At 47.9% G+C, this 19,405-nt stretch overlaps 1 protein-coding gene across 5 annotated transcripts; it reads left to right on the top strand.

Annotated features, from left to right (window-relative positions):
• Nucleotides 1-1,023: 1,023 nt before the first annotated feature.
• On the top strand, nt 1,024-18,953 carry KATNB1 (katanin regulatory subunit B1). 5 transcript variants are annotated; one of them, XM_040615668.1, is made up of 21 exons: nt 1,024-1,206; nt 1,343-1,525; nt 1,803-1,901; nt 4,108-4,238; nt 6,313-6,430; nt 8,203-8,303; nt 8,842-8,883; nt 9,592-9,675; nt 10,630-10,745; nt 11,274-11,345; nt 11,606-11,756; nt 12,197-12,384; nt 12,511-12,641; nt 13,465-13,515; nt 13,691-13,767; nt 14,424-14,543; nt 15,521-15,670; nt 16,007-16,083; nt 16,467-16,541; nt 17,262-17,378; nt 17,985-18,953. In XM_040615668.1, exons 2-21 carry the CDS (start codon nt 1,486-1,488, stop codon nt 18,115-18,117), a joined length of 2,073 nt encoding a protein of 690 aa, XP_040471602.1. In that variant the 5' UTR covers nt 1,024-1,206; nt 1,343-1,485; the 3' UTR covers nt 18,118-18,953. The 5 variants fall into 5 exon arrangements, with proteins under 5 accessions (XP_040471602.1, XP_040471601.1, XP_040471604.1 ...); XM_040615667.1 differs by having other exon boundaries at nt 12,508-12,641; XM_040615670.1 differs by lacking the exon at nt 1,803-1,901.
• The last annotated feature ends 452 nt before the right edge of the window (nt 18,954-19,405 follow it).

Genomic DNA, 19,405 nt, shown 5'->3' with positions numbered 1-19,405 from the left:
ATAGCTCTGCATCCCGCAAACAACCCAGGAAAGGAGAAAGCTCAGAAACAGCTCCCTCTTCGGGGTAGAGAGGCATCCAGGTAAGAATGCACTACTGAAAAGGAACATCAGGAACTAGCCAAAACAATTTCCAAATTGCAGGGACTGTGAACTGCTGAAGGACTAAGGGACCTCAGGGAACCGGGGAGAAAGGAAACGCTAAGGTCTCCAAACAGAGAAAAAGAAGCAACCAAGCCTGTGGTTTGAGCTCATCAGTTCAACACCCAGAAAGGAGACCAGAGCAAACTGAATAAAAAATCCTTCAACAGGTACTGGGGACGTAGCTGGTGCCAGAGTCAGCTGATACGCATTATCAAGGACTAGCATCAAACTGATTTGATTTTCCCTTGTGATGGGGTTATTGGCTTCAGAGACAGAAAGCATAGAGGTGGCATGACTCTGCCTCAGCCAGGCTGCGAGAGCCCCCAGCATGGCTCCCTGGGGGGAAAACCGGCCCCATGCCCCGGTGGGGGGTCAGAGGAGCCGATGCCAGCGCTTCCGGGCAAAAAACCACAGAAACGGGGCGGCCCGCTCCCAGCAGGGCCGGGCCCGTGACACCCGGCCAGGCCAATCACCTGCTGCGGACGCACCGGCCACCGCTCGGGGGCGCCTGCGCGGCCGGCGGGCCCTGCCGGGGAAGGGCCTCTCGACCGCCCCGACAGAAGCTGTGCCGCTGCCGCCTCGGCTCCGGCCCGGCGCGCCGCAAAACGGCAGCCCCCGCGGCTCCCGGCGCGGCTCCCTCCTTATTGGTCGCCTCGAAAGGCTCCGCCAAGAAGCTGCGTTGCGAATGGCTCAGCTGCTCGGCGGGCGCTAAGGCAACCGCCCCTGCCTCTGTCCCTATTGGCCAAGCGGCGTGCGGACGCGGGGCAAGCGCCGGGCGTGGCCATGCGGGGCTCGGGGAGGCCGGGGACCGGCGGCGGGTGGCGGCCCTGATTGGCGGCGGCCGGGCGGAGGCGGGGCGCGGCCCAGGTCTGTGGTGAGGGGCCGGTTGGCTGGTGGCGGGGGCGCGCTGGGGGTGCGGGGCTGGCCTGGCCGCCGGCGGCTCAGCGTCTTCTCGGCAGCTCCAGGCGATGAGCCCCTGTGAGGCGGCGGAGGCGGCGGCCCGAGGAGCGCCTCCCGCCCGCCGGGCCCCCCGCTGGCCCGTCGCTACCGTGATGGCCGTCAGCGGTGAGGCCGCGCCCCGCGCTGCCGCCCGGGCGGGCGGTGGGCTGGCATCCCGCGCCTCGGCCCGGCCTTCCCGCGCCGGGGCCCGGCGTGGCGGGGGCGTCGCCGTAACCGCGGCTCGTGTTGTTTGTGCCTCCAGGGCGGCCGGGGCAGCGCGGGGGGGTGACTCGGCGGCCGTAGGACGCGGCGGCGGGGAGGCGGCCCAGTCGGGGCCGGGCGGCGGAGCCCGGGGAGGAGGAAGGCGCTTGGGCCCTGCCCGCCGGAGGGGCGCCGCGCCGAGCCATGGCCGCGGCCGTCACCGCCAGGACGGCGTGGAAGCTGCGTGAGTGTGGCCGGGCAGCCCCGGCGAGGGAGGGCGGGGAGTGCCCCGCAGGGAGCGGGGGGCGGCGGAGGCGGTTTGCGGAGGGAGCTGGCTAGTCCCCGCCGTGGGTGGCGATGCCCCGGCCCTCCTCCCAGGCTGCTGACGGGAATTTAGGGCTCGTAGAAATCTATTTGGAAAACACAGCAGCGTAGTGGAATAGCATAGGGCCCTGTCGTTCAGGGGGTCACAGCCTGTATTTTTTCTCACTCGTTGCTCTAACACTATCCTCAATTTCTAGCTAACCCCACGTGGCTCTGTTGTGGTACACGAGCAACCAAGGGAGAGACGGAACCGCTCCTTGGGAGCCCAGGCTGCAGCAGAGTTCCCTCTGTGTCAGGTTAGCCTGGTTGAAGCTGCCGTTCCTTGCTGCTCAGGTGTTACAGAAGGTGCACTGAGCACTCTGCTGCAGGAGAGATGAGGTGATCTTTACAGGGCCTGTGTGCCTCATGCTCTTGAAATTGCTTTACAGGAGAGCGGTAAGGATTTGCTGCTTCTACATCCATTATTTTTCCTCCAGGGCACAAATCAGTGCTGGTCACTGCGGAGGTATTTCATAAGGGCTGTTGAGGAATGCTTAGAAACAATGGGGAGTGATCAGCTGTTCAGAAGTGCGACTTGGGCTCTAGGAACTGGCTAGCAGAAGTATGGTGTCCTTGACTGGTAACACATGAAGGGAGCTGAGATAATTGACTTAGTAATTTTGTGTCTTTTTGAGCAGAAATCCCTGAAACTCCAGTTATAGGAAAAACTGGAAGTCAATCAAGCTCCATTCTTTTTAAGCGGGCAGAAGTTCTTAATCTTCAGTTTTGCTAGGCTCTGTCTCACCTTAGCATCCTCATTAGAGCAAGAAGCATTCTGAATGTTAGAAATGTTTCGGTTATGCTAATTAGGAGCTTAATATTACTGAACTGGTGGGTGATAATCTGGTGATGAAGACTTTGTTAAAAAAAAAAAAAAAGTTTGTGGTTTTAAGGAAATTGGCACTGCACTGGGGGAGTGGGTGAAGCCATCTGGCCAAGGCTAGCATCAGGTTGTAACCTGACTTTTAGGAACAAAGGGTTGAATGCTTCAGCAATGACTTTTAAACTTACAATATGTTATTAAGAATGAGATCAAGAGGAGAGAAAAAGTGGAGCTGCTGATGCACTCATTTCAGCAGCAGTGCTCAGCATCTGTCCTTTCAATTTTAACTAGCGAGTTGGTCTGTTAATGCTAATTGTATTGTTTGTTACCTTCAAGTCTGTGTATACGTATGTACTTTACTTTAGCACTGTCACATGGAAGATTGGTCTTTCAACACAATACAAGCGTATTTTCAAATTTTCCCTTCTCTTGTAATTTACAGACCAGTTACCTTTGTAAATTGAAAGGTGTTTCTCCAGCTAAAGTGAAAGTTGCATGGTTTTGCTTTCAAAACAGCACTCTGAGAGCTTGAGATCAAAGTACCTGTAATTATGGCAGCCATCTAATATCCTTTTGGATTAGCGTTGCATGTAAAATGATCAAATTGCTCATCCCAGCAAAACAATCCGAATGAAAGTTGGATTGATTGCTGCCTAGCCTTTTTACAAACAAGTTTCATAACTCTTACACGTGCAAATCCCATGAACTTTCAAGGAGAACTGTAAGAGGAAAAATTGTTAAGTGCATCAGCCAAAAGCCACTGTCAGAAATTTAACTGGATTTAAAAATCCACTGTGAAGATGAGATGTCCAAGCAAAGATGCTCATTTGGCTTCTCTTTTGGTCCAGAGTTGTTTCTTTATGGTGAGGCTTCCTTGGATTTCTGTCACTGCAAAGCCCTCGGTGTCAGAGCTTCCCCTCAGCCTCCAGTTTTTTTAACAAGTCTTGTAGTATCGATCACATTTGTTCTTTTGTGCCCTTTTGGATATATATTCATCCTTCCTTTGTCACAGTTTCACACCTTTGCATTGCTAAATTTCACCTGTGTTACATAGTGGGAACCTGGCAAAGCCTCTGCCAAAGCTCAGAGAAGGGAGCTCCACCTATCCCCGCTGCTGAGTCTGACGCTTTTCTGTGTAAGGTAACAAACTGTGCTGCTGCCAATCTGCCAGTTCCTCTCAGGTTGGACAGGCTGCTGCTTCCCGGAATGGCATTACGGGGCCTTTTGATAGGTGACTCTGGCTGCTGTGTATTACTGCAGCTTGGCAGACAGCTCAGCTTACTGAGATCCACCCCGGGTACTGAAGGTAAAGCAGCTTCTCTGAGCAGGTTGCCACAGCTGAGCAGGTCTTTAAAAGCTACCGAGCTGCTGCTGGTGAGAGAAGGTGCTTTTTGTAAGCCACATGAGCACTGGAGCTGTGGGGCTTGGTCAGCAAATGTCTTAAGTACAGCAGGCAGAGCCAAGATGGACTGTTTCAAGCAAGATAATAGTGTGACTTCTTATCTGAAGAGTAGGCTGCTACAGGTTGTTCAGTGGAAACTGGAACATTTTTCTGGAGGGAGAATATTTTTTTAGTTCTTTGGGAGGGATGGGATGAAAATTGTTATACTAGCTCATAATAACTGTTTTGTTTTGTGCAGAAGAGATCACGGCTCACAGCAGCAATGTATCCTCACTAGTCCTAGGAAAAAGTTCAGGCCGGCTGCTGGCAACTGGAGGAGATGACTGTCGGGTCAACATATGGTCAGTGAAGAAGCCCAACTGCATCATGGTAAGAACAGGCCCGTTTCCAGCTTTTGGGGGATGGGAATATTAATTCTGAGGTATAGAGGGTAAGGGAAAAGATGGTTGGGTTGTAGCCTGTGTGACTTGTAAATGGAGTTTACCAACATGAAGCTGGATGACTGGATTCTAGCGAAAGATGAGCGCAGGATTCAGTAACTGGTGAGACCGCTAGCTCAGGAGAGAATCTGGAATGGATGGCTGCTTCAGCTGGGCCAGTGCTTGCTCAGGCAATGAATATTGTGCCTTCCATTACAGGCTAGCTACAGATAATTAAATGCAACATTTTGTATGAGGTCAGCTATTTTTAGTGCAAGCTACAAGGGGACAGTTTGCCCTCATAGCAGGAAGCATCCCCAGCAGGATGCATTCCGACCTGTCCCACAGTCACTAACTATCCACGCAAAGTTTGTCGGAATAGTTCACTAACTTGCATGTAGGCTGGGGAAGAGTAGTGCTGGGCACACTGTGTTAGAAGGAGTAGGGTTACCCCAGCAGTAGCACATCATAAATATATTTAACAGATGTCTATCCTGCATTGCTTTTGCTTTGAGTTGGTGTTGTGGAAAACCATCTTTAGCAAGTCTCCCTTGTCACTTTAATTAAGAACATTATTGTGTTGTGTTATGGTAGGCATATCTGTAGCCACTGTGACCCTTCTGTGGAAGAAATTGGGGAAGTAGGAGCAAAAAGGCTAAAAGGAGAATGTGCCTACTTTCTTTTTCCATTCATTTCCTGTATAAAGAGGTTGAAATAGGTGGAAAAGACGTTGCTCACTTTTGGCAGTGCTGTGCTTTTTGCATAGTGTAGTTAGGCTGTGTCTTTCCAGACTTGGTAGTGGCATGACAGTAGCTTGAAACCAGAATATTTCCTTCCACAAGAAGGTTGAAGGACTAATTATCTCCGTACCCGTTCTTGGGAGCAGAGAGCTGTACTTCTGTGCTTCCTGGGAACCACAGACATAAGAAGCTGGTCTTTCTGAGAGGCAGGGACTGACTGGAGCTGCTGAGGGCTTGTGTCATTCTTGTATATCAAAATAATCTTCATTTTTTGAGGGGTTGTGCTGTATATTTTGTTCTCCAAAATTAATTTTTAGTGTTTATATTGTTAGGATTCTAGATGTTTATGTGTTGGGGGAGAGGAAGAGGAGGAGCTTTCCAAGCAGCCTTGTGACTTGGTTCAAGTTTTGAGCTCTGGTTTCTCACTAAACAGTGACAGTTGCAGCTGTAGAGTCTGTAAAGGATTTCAGTTCCATGTGAAATCCCAAGAAAGCCCCGTAAGAACAGATAGCTTGTAACTGGTGTTTGATTCTGTACGTGTGTGGGAGGCACACAGCTAGCTTAGCTATTTAAAAAGACCTGTTTGAGGTGGGAGTAAAGCATAGAATACTGCTGAACTGACAAGAAAAAGTCTGCAATAGTGGTATTGGTTTTCTAGCGCTAGTTTTAAATATTCTTGTGTTTTAATTAAATACTGTCCTTTTCTTGTAAGCTTGTAGATGCTCAAGGATGAAAGGAACTGCATACATATGAATTACTACCTTATGCCACGAGTTAATACTTTAGTAATAGCACCACATTATCACTGTGACACCCATTGCTGGCAGCAACATACGGCTTCTTGCTTATGTGGCGATTTCGAAGTAGCCCTGCTTTTGCTCTTGCTTTGGTTTTGTAACCAGTTCATGACACTTTCAGAGCGAACACTGTGCCATTGCACTTGCACAGCATGATTTTTATAATGTAAGCCTGTGTCAGCCCTGTCTGGGCACCTGCACCTAATGTTTAACTGCCCGTGTCTCTGTTGGTGCATCCTTTAAAACTTAGTCGGCGTGCCCCGGAAAGTGGGATAATGCAGAAGACATGTGCACGGGGCGATATGCAGTGATGGTCTTTAGGGTGCTCTACCATACTGGTAGCTGATGAGGAAAGAGGACCAGTGGCACTACCAGGTAATCCCAACTCATGACTAAATGCTTTAGTTACCCTTCAAGTATGAACAATGTCATTGTGGACAGGGCTGTGTCAGTAGCAGTTGGTTGTGACTCATGGTTTCCTTTGCAGAGCTTGACAGGCCACACAACACCCATTGAGAGCCTACAGATCAGTATGAATGAGAAGCTCATTGTCGCAGGGTCCCAGTCAGGGTCCATTCGAATTTGGGACTTGGAAGCTGCCAAAAGTACGTTTCTGTGAGTTTTCACTTCTGTTAATGCACGCTTTTTGGAACATCCTTATGCTTGATATGTATACTGACCCAGAAGAGTACTTCACTCAAGGAACAGGAGCCTGGCATTGCTTTCATCTTAATTTCCAGCCCTCTCAGAGGGCTTTTGTGCGCTTCCTACTGAGACGGCAGAGCTGCGTGTGCACGCTCAAACAGAAATTTGTACGTGTATTGTGGATACTGATCTGAGGAACTAGCTGCCAGGGTTTTGACCTGAGTATGTTTGAAAACTATATCCCACATCAGTTTCCATGCATGCATAGTGTAACTAGGCGTATGGAATTTGTATTCGGTCTCCTTGTCAACATCAATAAAGGGATCCAAAATCATATTGGAAGATTTAAGTATATTAGGTTTTGTACAAGTCCAGGAATCCCCTGCTTGCTGGCCTCTTATTCTCATTCTTAGGCTCTAACTTTTCTTTTTTCCCTCAAGTGATTGTTCTCCCCTTTTGCTCTTGCGTAGGCATATAAATAAACAAAGACATGATTTTTAATAAACGATAAAAGCTATGAACTTGTTGAGCTCTGATCCTTGAAAGACCAACTGTTGAGTCATGCTTTATTTACTGCATTTTTCTCAAATCCTAGAACGAGTTTGCAAAGGCACCATGAAGCACTTGGGTGCATTCCAGGAGGAATACCATAAAATGACTGAATACTTCTTACAGGTTGCTACTTGTTCATAGAAAGGATATGTAATGGAAATGGACTTACACTGGATAAGCTAAGAAGGCAAATGGCATAAATAATAAAAAGCACTTTTGTTGTTCAGTTAGAATGTCTTCAGTTATAAAATAGTTTGGCTCTACCAGTGGAGAGTAACTGATCTGGCTGAATTTATGAGGAGACCTGTGAACCAGCGTCTATGCAAATGACCGCTCCAGGTCTGGCTCAAGAGCTAATTTCTGCCAGGGGAATCATCAGACTGTTCCAGATGATGGAGAGAGATTGCCCTTGTTGCTGTATGAGCAATTTTTCTCCCTCAGAGTTGAGTTCTGCATTTGTCTCTACTTTTGGAGATACAGTATACCAGTTCTGCTGGTCCTTTCTGGTTTCCAGAGCTACAAGGGGCGTTACTTGGTTGATGTCTTGCTGGAACGCTGTGGTCATTTCTTTGTCTCATGCTTCCTAAGCGTCCTTTCCTGGTCTTTGGGATGCTTCTTGAGAGAGGCAGTTGAAGGAGTACAGGGCGAATACTGGAACCTAAGAAGCAGAAGTTTTGATTGTGCCTGGGTGGGGGTGCAGAGTCCAGGGAAAGGGACTGCCTAATAGCTGCAAGGTGAATGATGCAGGCAATCAAATGTCCCTTTCACTTCCTGGCTAACACAGTCCTTGTGGGTTCCCCCTGCCCCTTTTGCTCCCTTTGTAAAGAGTGGAAGGAGACACTGTCTGATAGAAGTATGGCTTTTCAGTTTTATTTTCAAAATGGAGAGCTTTGGAGTTTTAATCATAGTTTCCATACCTCAGGACAGGACTTCCATTAGATTCGTTGAACATGGGCTCTGTACTGCTGTTCCTTTGCATTGCAAGGGTAAAGTCAGAAACAATTCCGTAAAATAATGTATACAGATGAATAAACAGTATGTAGCATACCTAATGTCCGTTGTATTAGCATGTGCTTAATGGTGAGGGTAGTATGGCTAAACTTTTGTGCTGCACTGGGGGAAGTGAACTACTAAATATTGTTCCTATTCCTTCTCCCTGCTCTGCTGCTCCTTTTCCCAGTTCTTCGTACCTTACTTGGTCACAAAGCAAATATCTGCAGCCTTGATTTCCATCCTTTTGGAAGCTTTGTGGCGTCTGGCTCTTTGGACACAAACATTAAGGTAAAACGCAGCTTCCCCTAGAGATTGCTCTCTTTACTTGCAATATTTTTGTTTTGAAGAGTGCCAGAATGTGTTTTGTGCCAAGCTGTTGGTAGATCCTGTACGTCGTCATTTCCATGTGTGTGGGCAGGTGTATTTATGAGTGCTTGTGAAATCTGTGCATGTATTTTCACAGTGGTAGCTCATGAGTGTGACTCTTCTGTTGTGGAATGTGGCTCCAAGTAAGATGCCAGCTGAGACCTGGTGTCAGCAAACACAGATGTCCTGATTGCTGTGGACTGCATCTGCTTCATCAGGCTGGTATTTGACTGTAGGAACTGAGCTTCTGTAGTAAGAAACACCTTACAGAAGTGATTCTCGCTTGGGCAGTCAGGTTAGGAAATACCCCTGAAGCAAACGGGTTCACCAGCCCCTCCAGTGTTTTCATTCTGCGGTTTCTGTCAGCTTGGTGACAAGGAGAGCTCTTGTTCTGGTGCGACTCTTCGGCTCCCCACATACTGCTGTAATCATACCTTTTGTTTGCTTTTCTTCCCTGTAGCTCTGGGATGTAAGAAGAAAAGGCTGTGTCCTCAGGTACAAGGTAAAATGCTTCGTTAGTTTTCAGATGAAGAGGGGAGATAGATTTCTGTTGGGGACTTGTGAGCAAACCTGAAAGTGATTATGTACAAATAAAAATAACTTCCTAGTTTTCCAGTATGAAAATAAGATCTGCATGATTTGTGAAGTGGCCTGGCAAACCTCTGCAGGCCTCTGTGAACTGTGTGGGAATATGAAATGGATATCGTAGGAGTTACAGTGTACTATAGTCTGGTTGGCTTCAGTGGAGGACAGAGAGCATCCGTGACTGATTCTTTATATTGTGACTGATGCTACGATGCAAGTCCCCACTGCTCTGAGATGGTTCTGTTCTTGGGGCCGTTTTCTACCCAAGGAGCTTGCTGAATATTAATTTCATTTAGAAACCAACTTTGTGACACAGCATTTCTATATGACCACCCATAAATCTGTGTAATTTAAAATTTATTTTTATTAATTAAGCCAGATCTGTATTTACCACACTTAAACTGATGCTAGAGATGTCTAGATGAGAGAGATGATAGGCATTTAGTGTGGATGGGTGTAGCTTTTGAGTGTAGTGTTTAGTGTTCTGTCAGCTGTGGACTCTGTGAAACAGTTACTTCATTTGATTTGATCTTATTATATAGGATTGAAAGACAAAAGCCAGAATTCCCTTTAGAGGGGGTGGGGAGAAACTACTATAAACTACCATTTGTTTTTCTCACTTCAGGGTCACACAGAAGCAGTTCGGTGTCTCCGCTTTAGTCCTGATGGGAAATGGTTAGCCTCTGCTGCTGATGATCACACTGTAAAGGTAATTTATTGTGACACCTTCCTTATGTGCCAAATGCTGGGATCATCTTTGTACCAGGCGTTACCAGCACTCACTCACAAACACCTTTAGTTCATTAGGCAGCTGGCTGAGCCCTGTGGCTTTGCAGGGACCAGTCTGTTGATGAGTCTGGTCATGTCCAGTGGCCCACAACCTCAAGAAAAGAGCTGGATGTGTTGAAATGCACTTATCCAACAGACATGTTGGCACTATGCACATAAAAGTTCAAGTTTTGTTAGATGTTAGAGTTGTGATACGTGAACATCAACCTCAGTTATTTCAGTAGGCGCTGCCGAATGAGTTGCCCACAGCATGTTGCTTTGCCATACCCATTTTTGGTTCTGCTCAGGTTAATTCAGTAGGAGTGCATTATCATACATATTGCTTATGATTATCAGTCTGAAAATTGCTGTCAGGACGGCAAGAGAAGGAATTCAGAAGTGACTTCAGTTGTTTCAGATGTGGTGTGGATGAATGTAGGTGAAGGACTGATTCTTCAGCTTCACGTGAAATAAACTGGTCAATCATTTCACTGGATTTTTCAGTGAAGACTAGAGCACAGGAAGTATTAATTGCTAAGGGATTTGGAGTTTTTTGATTTTTGTTCATTTGCTTTTGAGATGCAATCTGTGGGGACGGGTGGAAGTGCTGTATTTTATCCCAGTCTCTAAATATAAACCAGAAACTTCTAGGGGGCAAATGAAATGGAAAATTTATAAAGAATAGCAAAGGTAAAAGAAGAAAAATAAAAAAAAATGCAGCCTTAAATAACTGGGATGGTACTCCTTTCCTGATCTTTGCTTTCTTTGACAAACTTGAGTCTGTTCTTGGAGGGGGAGAAATGTTAGGAGGCTGCCAGTACAAGAAAATCCAAAGTGTATTGGAATTCTCTACTGTTAAATCTTTTCAAGAGTCTCTGTATTTTCCTTCTTCCAGCTGTGGGATCTGGCTGCTGGGAAGATGATGTTCGAGTTTACAGGACATACCGGCCCAGTAAATGTTGTTGAATTCCATCCCAATGAATACCTTTTGGCTTCTGGCAGCTCTGACAGGTACATACGGGGAGGGAGGAAGAAGGGAATTGTATGTGGCAGTTTCCTGATGCCCTTCCTTTTGGGAACATGGAAAATAGGAACGTCACACAACTCAAACCTGCCATTGCAAGAGCCTGACATCTAGGCAGCAGCACATTACATCTGTGATGGGCAGAACATTGAGAGCTTGCCTTCTCATCCAAAATTGACGACACCTTCTACCACACTAGAAAACAATCCAATAGTCTCAAGATAATCCGCTAATCGCTAATTCAGCTGACATTTTATCCGAATAGCAAGCAGCCCTGCTCAGCTAGCAGGGTGACCTCTTAGATCTGACTCAGAGCTAAATACCTGCCTGTATCCAGAGTTTCTAAGCATCCGTGGCTGGATTCATGGATCTTTAGCTAGACTAGCCTCCTGTGTTGGCTCATATGTGCACAACAGTGAAAGTCATTCTAGCTATTAGCCTACTACTTCAATTCTGGATCCTACATCAGATTTCTAGAGGGGTGAGAAATTATTTTTCTTCTTGTGTGTGTACAGGACTGTTAGGTTCTGGGACTTGGAGAAGTTTCAAGTTGTGAGCTGTATTGAAGAGGAGGCTACTCCTGTCAGGTATATTAAATTCCTGTTGCAGTGTACTACTAGGCAGAGACTAAAGTGGGGGTGAAGGGAGGATTTCCTGAAGGAGAGACTTTACTGGGGAGAAGTTTGGGCTGTTGGAGATGTTGCACAGGTGAGCACTAGATGGGTGGGTTCGTTGTTAGAAAGGGGTCTGGAGGTTGTCAGCGAAGCCAGTTCCAGCCCTGGGGTCCTCGTGGGACTTAGCAAGTTTGGAAGAGCTGTGCCTGATTCTCCACATGCCTTCCTCCCAGGTGCATGCTCTTCAACCCAGATGGCTGCTGCTTGTATAGTGGCTTCCAGGATTCGCTGCGTGTGTACGGCTGGGAGCCCGAGCGCTGTTTTGATGTGGTGTTGGTGAACTGGGGAAAAGTAGCCGACTTGTGTATCTGTAACAACCAGCTGGTAAGCCACTGCTCCTGGGGAGTGGGGGAGGTGGCTGCAAAACACAAGATAAAATCCTCCTGCCTTCTTGCAGGCCTTCTGACCTTTACGCTTATATCAGACTGTAAGTGGCCAGGGCTTGCTGTGTGCCCAGCATTTAGATAAAGATGATGTGCTTTTGCTTTTAGCAGCCTCATGCTCCACTTTGTCTCTCTTTGGCTTCTGGAGGAAAGCCCCAGTTCTTGGGGGTTGGTTTGACTAGTATTTAGAAGCTATGCTTGAAAAAAGCGTTGTTGTAGCCTTTCGTAAAACATTGGCAGCTTCAAATTGAAACAGCCAAAGGACTGAACGGAGAAATTCTCAAGCGTGGTTGCTCAGGGTCACTCCATCGTGCCTGTTCTCAAAAAGGCTGGCATGTACCCCACTCCCTGATGAATTACCTTAATCTTTTGCCTCTGCAGATAGGAGTTTCCTTTGCACAAAGCACAGTCTCTTCCTTCGTTGTGGATCTTGGCAGAGTCACCAAGTCAGATTCTATTCCTCATGGGCTGATCAGGGATGATGAGCCTCTTGTGCCACCTACCCCCACGGGGTCCTCCCTTCGCCGCATCTATGACAGGCCCTCAACGAGCTGCAGCAAGCCACAAAGGTAAGGGAATCTGCTGGCATGTTGAATTTCAGGATTTTAAGGAAGTGTACAAGGAGCTTAGTGCTCTTGCTTTCTCTGACAAAGTCCCTATGACTTGCCCTGACAGCATCTCTTTTTCCACAGCAGAGTGAAGCACAACTCTGAGAGTGAGAGGCGCAGTCCTAGCAGTGAAGATGACAGAGATGAGAAGGAATCAAAGGCAGAGATCCAGAACCCAGAGGATTACAAAGAGATCTTCCAGCCCAAGAATGCTATCTGTCAGTACCGAGGTTTATTGTGCTTTTGAGTGGTGTTTGTATTAGAGCTGTAGGCGCTAAACTGATTCAGTAGAAGTGAGCTTTGGCTTACTATAATAGGGGCTTCGCCTGTGGCTGGGAGAGTTTAGAAAACTTTTCTTTAGTAATCTGTACTTGGACACTGAACCATACAGATCATGTTGGTGAACTGCTGGAAGGTGGCGCCTTTACTAGGGCGCAGTGATGTCTAGTTGAAGCCTGACTCAGAATACAGAGCTCTATTGTAAGCATACTGTCTTCCTGTCCTGATTAGGAAGGACTACTGTGTTATGAGATCTTTATTAGGTTAGAATTTTTATATGTATAAAAACAGCAGCCTTCATTAAAGAAGGAAAGTCAAAATGTTTTGTTAAAGCAGAGATTGTTGTTTAGGAGGCATAGTGCAGTGCCTGTATCTTGTATTTCTATGTAAATGAGAAAAATGAGATACTCTTTCTAAGGAATTAATAGTCATTATTTTGATTTACTTATGTAAATCAATTTAGCAGGCGGTGAATTTTTTCTAATGTAACTTGTTGTGACAGTGCCTTTTCTTGTGCTTCACACCTCTACAGCAGCAGTGAACTACACGGGTCAGTTTTGTCTTTCCCATCCATGAAGGCTGAAAGCCTTTGGCTAAACTCAGCAATAGCATCAGGGTCTGAAGGAGATGACTCTGCTTGCCCTATCACTGATAACCCTAATCTGTGCAGTTGCTGGAGACCTCTCAGCTCCAAGGTTGATTTATCACTATTCTGTAGCCTTGGATACTCCTTCATTTCCCTCCCCTCTTCCTCCTGTGTAGGTCGAACTCCTCCTCGAAGCAGTGAGCCATTTCCAGCACCTCCTGAGGATGGTGAGTATGAAAAGGACCCATTGGTGGGAATGGGGCTAATGACCCTCAAGAGAGGGAGTGCTGCATGTCTGCAGAAATGACTACTTGTACTCTTAGCTATACAGAACTGTTGCTTTCAACTTCCCTTGAAAGGAGCAATCGGTTTCTGTTTTTCTACTTCTTTCCATCTTGCTAGAGCCTGTAACTGCGAAGGAAGCGGTGAAGCCCAGCCAAGCTGCGGATGTCCAGACCCTATTGCCAAAGCAAGAACTTGTACGTACTGTACGGTCTGTTAATAGCTGTTCACACTCCCACTGTGAAAGATATGTGAGTGCTGGAGACTTTACGATTTCTAATTGAGCTGATACCTTTACTGAAGAGCTGTAAAAGTGGAGCTCCAGTCTTTGGCCTGTCGTGTCTCTTGCCTGAGCAGTAGAATTCAAGGCCAGGCCTCCAGCAGGTGATGGCTTTATTGCTTTTGTTCACTTCTTGCACTTGCAGTGGTGTTTCTCCTTGTATCTCAAAATTAAGGTGCTCTGAGGAGAACCAAGTGCCAGATTCCTGCAAGTGCTTGAACTGAAGCTATTTTGTCACCAAAATTGCAAGCAGCTGATGGGCCAGGATAGATTACACTGGCTTCCTGAGAATTCTCTCTTAGCCTTCAGGTTGGCCATGGCCCGTTTCCCTCATTTTAGATGCTGATAACGATGACTGCGCTTGGCACTTCTGCTGGGAATTCTACATGTTCTTTGCAAACCTTAAGTGTGTCTTAGCATGTATCTGAGAGACACTTTATTGCCTGTTAAATTATGCTAGCAAATTGGAGACTGCTTCTGCATTGGGACCCTGCTGTAAGAGGAAAGTGGGTCAGGACATCAGACTAGGGCCAGCCTGCTGCTGCTAGAGCTTTTACCTGATTTTTCCTGCAGCCTGATCCGGTTCAGAGGCCACCGATTGCCTCCTCAACTCCATTGACCAAAACAGAGCCGTCGGTGATTCCTGCAACTAGGAATGAGCCCATTGGCCTGAAGGCCTCTGACTTTCTACCAGTAAGTATCTCTGGACAAAAGTTGCCTGCTGGTGTCTGTTGGGTGGCATCAGAAAGGGGGTTCTGTGAGGCACAAGAGCTGCCTTGGGTGCTTTCTGCAGCCCTCTGTACTGAATGAGAACGTGTTAATTCCCACTCTTCTTCTGCTCACTTGGTGCCCGCCCCCCCCGCCCCGCCAGCTTACTCTTCTGCCTCCCAACTGTTTTGACTTGCAGTTCCTGTGAAATCAACACCTCAGGGTTGCTGGACCCAGGCCCCGTTGCAATTGACAGCGGGCTGATGCGAACATGTGTTGATCCAGGCTTGTGAAGAGTGTGTTATCAAAGCAGAGAGCAAGGGATGAGACTGAGACTCTGATTAATTCCATATGCCGGACAGCAATTAATTTAGGAAATTGGTGTCCGCCATTACCTGTCTATAATTATTTCATAGGAGTCTTTGCCTTTTGTGTCTCAGAGGCCTCTTGACCTGTCTTGGGGAGGATATTCCCTGTCCCAAGAAGGGAGAAGGACCAGGGCATCCTGATGATCCTAAACTCTGTGAGCAAAGGAAGTAGTGGTTCCAGCATGGCTTGGGCAGGAATCAAATTGCGAGTCTAATAAATTGTGTAAGAACTATGCTTTGTAATGAAATGTTCCAATTTCAGATGAATGTTTCACATAAAAAATAGGATTTATGTGAAAATGTTCCTTCATCAAAACACACTGGTTTTGAAAACTTATTTTGATTCACCTTGTCTTAATTTTGAACTTCTCCAAAGCTTCAAACGTGTTTGTGATTGATGTAGTAGAAAAGGCAGAAGAGAAGTAACTGAAATCAGAGCAAATTAAGCATTTCCATTTCAAAATGTTTTTAAAACAATCTGCAAGGAAGCCAGTATTTACTGGCACTCAGCTCTTGCCTAGGCCAGAGAAAGCTCCTGCCCTTCTGTGCCATCCTGCTCTGTTACTGCTGTTCCATTGGTGTCTGTACTTTCAGGCTGTGAAAAACCAAAGCCAGACTGAGCTCGTGGATGAGGAAGCCATGTCCCAGATCAGGAAGGGCCATGAGACTATGTGTATGGTGCTCACCAGCCGTCACAAGAATCTGGACACAGTGCGGGCTGTATGGAGCACCAGTGACATCAAGGCAAGGATTGGAGATACCTGGGGTTCATGAGGGGAGCACCTGAGCAGCTATTTTTGGCTTGTCTGGGGCTGGTTCTGCCTCTTGCACAAAAGGCAGGGTCTCTCAGCTTTTGTCTCTGGGAGTGCACCGCAGAGTGCTGCTGTGTCCCACCTGCGGTTTGATGGTCACAAAGAAACTTGGAGAAAACTTTCTCATGCAACAGTTATCTTCTCTTCCCTAGCCAACTCCACGTTTCCTCTACCTTGTTTTTGAAAAGTGGCACTTGGTACGTAACTGCATTAGCCTAGCCAGTTTGAGCTTTGCAATAGATGGCTTTTTCTTCCTGTTCTCTCTCAGAACTCTGTCGATTCTGCAGTGGCGATCAACGATCTGTCTGTTGTTGTGGACCTCTTGAATATTGTCAACCAAAAAGCGTGAGTCCTGGGTTGGGGCAGCCCCTGGGATGCTTGAGAGCCATCGGCTGGGGAGCGGGAGCGCCGCATCGGACCCACCTTGCGTGCAGTGGGCGATGGCAGCAGGACATGCGTGTGCTTGTAGCCAGATCTTCGTCTGCAGTGCCAGTAACTGCTGGAGTTGTGTGGGGCCTTTTCGGTAGGCAAACGATGTCTTGCAAGGAAAATCGGTCTTGAGGCTTTATATGTCAGGGCCTGCCACTTCCTATCACAAGGGGGAGTCGGTGACTTGCTCAGTAAACTTGAGTGCCGCTGGCTGGGGTCTTTTGGCAGAAAGCATTTGTGTCAGCTCAGCCGTGTAGAGCCTCAGTCTCCGGTCTCAGAATGTGTCCTTTTCTTTTCAGGTCTCTCTGGAAGCTGGACTTGTGTACTATAATCCTGCCACAGATAGAAAAACTACTCCAAAGTAAATATGAAAGGTGAGGCCCCGAGAACATGGTGTGCTTGGGGGACAGGGTGTAGATATACATAGGAGAGCTCCACTGGGTATTTTTTAGCTGAAAGGAAATCCTGAAAAATCACAGCAGATACAGCATAATGCCAATGCAACACCTGAAAAAGAGCAATGGAGCTGCCAAGTGTATGTGGGCAAAGGTATGGGAAGTACGCATGGACAGGAAGAGCAGGGTATTGGGATTTGGCGTGGGTGTGTTGAAGGCAGCTCTGACAGCCAGGAGGGGTCAAATCGATATGAAACAGGTGGGTGCTGCACACTGGTGTGAATGCACCTGTTGGCTTGGGACAAGGGGAATGAAGTTCTGCAACAGCCTTGGGGTCACTTGGAAGATTGCTTTGAACCTCATCATAAGGTGGCAAAAAAAAAAAATGCAGCCTGTCAAGGGGCTCTTCCTTTCTGCCAAGAGAGAGGCTCCTGTCAGGTCCCCATGGCAGGACATCTCTGCTCTTGAGCAGAAAGGTCCCGCATAGCAGGGTGTATGCCAGGACCTTTGGAAAGGGCTGGCTTTGTCAGTCTTGACTCAAACCAAGATGTGTTGGTGCTTGGCCATTGCTCTCCTTACCAGATTACAGCGGTGGGGCAGGGCTCATTTGAGTAGGCTGCCCCAGTGACTGGTTGAGAGTGAGGGCTGCGTGCTGGGAGGACAGGAATGAAATTCAAGTGGGGCCTGTTTGTTTTTCAGTTACGTGCAGACTGGCTGCACCTCCCTGAAACTCATTCTTCAGAGATTCCTGCCACTGATCACAGACATCCTCACTGCACCACCTTCTGTCGGAGTGGACATCACCAGAGAGGAGAGGTGAGGCACTTACCTCCTCTTGCTGTGCTCCCTTTTTGAACCCGCCTTTCTTTCGGGTAAGCTTTGCTCCTCGCCAATGAAACTTTGATACTAGACTGGGCATGCCTTCCCTTTTGTCTGCAAAAACACCAAACCCTCCTGCTCTGAGAAAAAAACCAAGGACTGCTTTTCCCTCGGTTACTGTATTGAGTCATACCTAAATAAAGTGTGAGTATGTCTGGAGTAAAACCAACCTGTGGCTTCACCTTCTACCTCACAAGACACATGAGTTGTCAGCTGGGCCCCGGATTTCCAGTTTATTCACGGAATAGCTGTGCTCTGAGAATTGGCCCTCTGAAAACAGCACCTCCTTCCTCCCTGGACTTTACTGCCAAAGGGGAAGAGAGGAGTGAAAGAGCCCTTATATGGATGCCATTCTCCTGCATCATCAGGGCGTGAGCTAAATACATGGTGTTCCTGCAGAGCCACGCTCACATTTCATCCTCTTCCAGGCCATTTGCAGGGCTTGTGTTGCATCTTTGGCGCTACAGAAACAAGCACATCTCTTAGGAATCTGAGGATTGATGCTGTGTCCGCTGTATTTATTTTTTTTTTTTTTTTTTGCAGGCTCCATAAATGCAAGCTGTGCTACAAGCAGCTGAAAAACATCAGCAACATTGTCAAGAGCAAGTCAGGGCTCAGCGGCCGCCACGGTAGTGCCTTTCGGGAGCTGCATCTCCTCATGGCTGTCCTGGAGTGACAGCTGCCACCAAGCTCCCCTCTGCTCTTGGTCTGGCTGGATTTCACCTCTCTCCATGTGTCCATCTTCCCCCCCCAGCACGGTAGGGAAATGGAATCTCACTGGCTGGTCGCCTACCCAGCCCTGGTGCCTTACGGGCTGGGACCTGAGTGGAGAGACGTCTGCTGTGTGAGGGGACCTGGCTGGTGGACAGCCCTGCAAAGCCCCTGTAGGGAAGCAGCTTCATTTCAGCTCTTCATCTCTGCATCAAGCTCTGACTGCTCTGTCTCTGTGTGCTGGCCTTTCCCTGACGGGTGCAGGGGGGGACGCTCTGAGCCTGCTGTCGCCCCTCCTGCACCTGTGTGTGTTGTTGGTTCTTGTTGCTTGGCTCTGTGGGCTGGGGCTGGCTGGCCCCGCTCTCGTTGTGCAGCGCTGAGGACTGCAGCGTCTACCCCCCAAAAGCCTGCTGTGGGGTGGAGTGCCCTTTCCCTGCAGAAGGGACTTAACTGCCATGTGAGACCAGCCCCTTTGGTTTGCTTTGTCAAACATGAAGCAGGACACCGTGCCCTCGTGCCTGGTGTAGTCTCAAGGACCTGTATCAGGAGGAGGCTGTCTCTTGGCTTCACAAAACTCTGCTGGCACTCTGGGCCGCAGAAGATTCCTCGGACTGTTGCTGGGATCTGTCTACCTGGATATGTTAAAGTATGTGACTTAAACAGGACTTGTCATATGTGTTTCCCTTTGGGGTAAAAGTCTGGGAGGGCGGGGGATCAGAGGGACATGGACTAATGTCTTTGTATATCTGCCGGACCACTCTTAGAGGGTTTGGGTTCCCCCCCAATAAATGTCTGTGAGAATCTTTCTGTCCCTCTTTTCTTTCCTGTGGGGAAAGAGGTTCCTGTTAAGTGCTTCCCCTGCTCCTCCCAGCCTGTCTCTGATCTTATACACTGGAGCCTGTTCTCCCAGAAACTGTAACTTATAACTAATTGTATTAAAAGATTTGTAACTTTTTAAAAAAAGATGCGTTAAGTGCCTGAATCTCTTGACGTACTGTTCACCTTCGCACAGCTGCTGGCTGGGAGCGTCCAGGGAAAGCAGGGCTCTGTTCCCTGCGTGCCCCGTGGGGAAGCTGGCTGTTCTCACCCTTCCTGCTGGGAGGCTGTGGTGAGTAAGTGGATGCTGTGAGCGAGTTGGAGAGACGACACTCGCCAGGTGGTTCACTGAAACCCTGGGGGAGGTTTCACTCTGCTGGGTAGTTCCCAGCCCAAAAAGCAGCGTCATCATTTGTGGCTTGTCCTTCTCCCTGGCT

The sequence above is a fragment of the Falco naumanni genome, chromosome 15 (assembly GCF_017639655.2).
Source record: "Falco naumanni isolate bFalNau1 chromosome 15, bFalNau1.pat, whole genome shotgun sequence".
In the NCBI taxonomy this organism is placed as follows: domain Eukaryota; kingdom Metazoa; phylum Chordata; class Aves; order Falconiformes; family Falconidae; genus Falco; species Falco naumanni.
The sequence above is the reverse complement of the archived record's forward strand: the minus strand, read 5'-3'. Positions and strand labels throughout refer to the sequence as shown.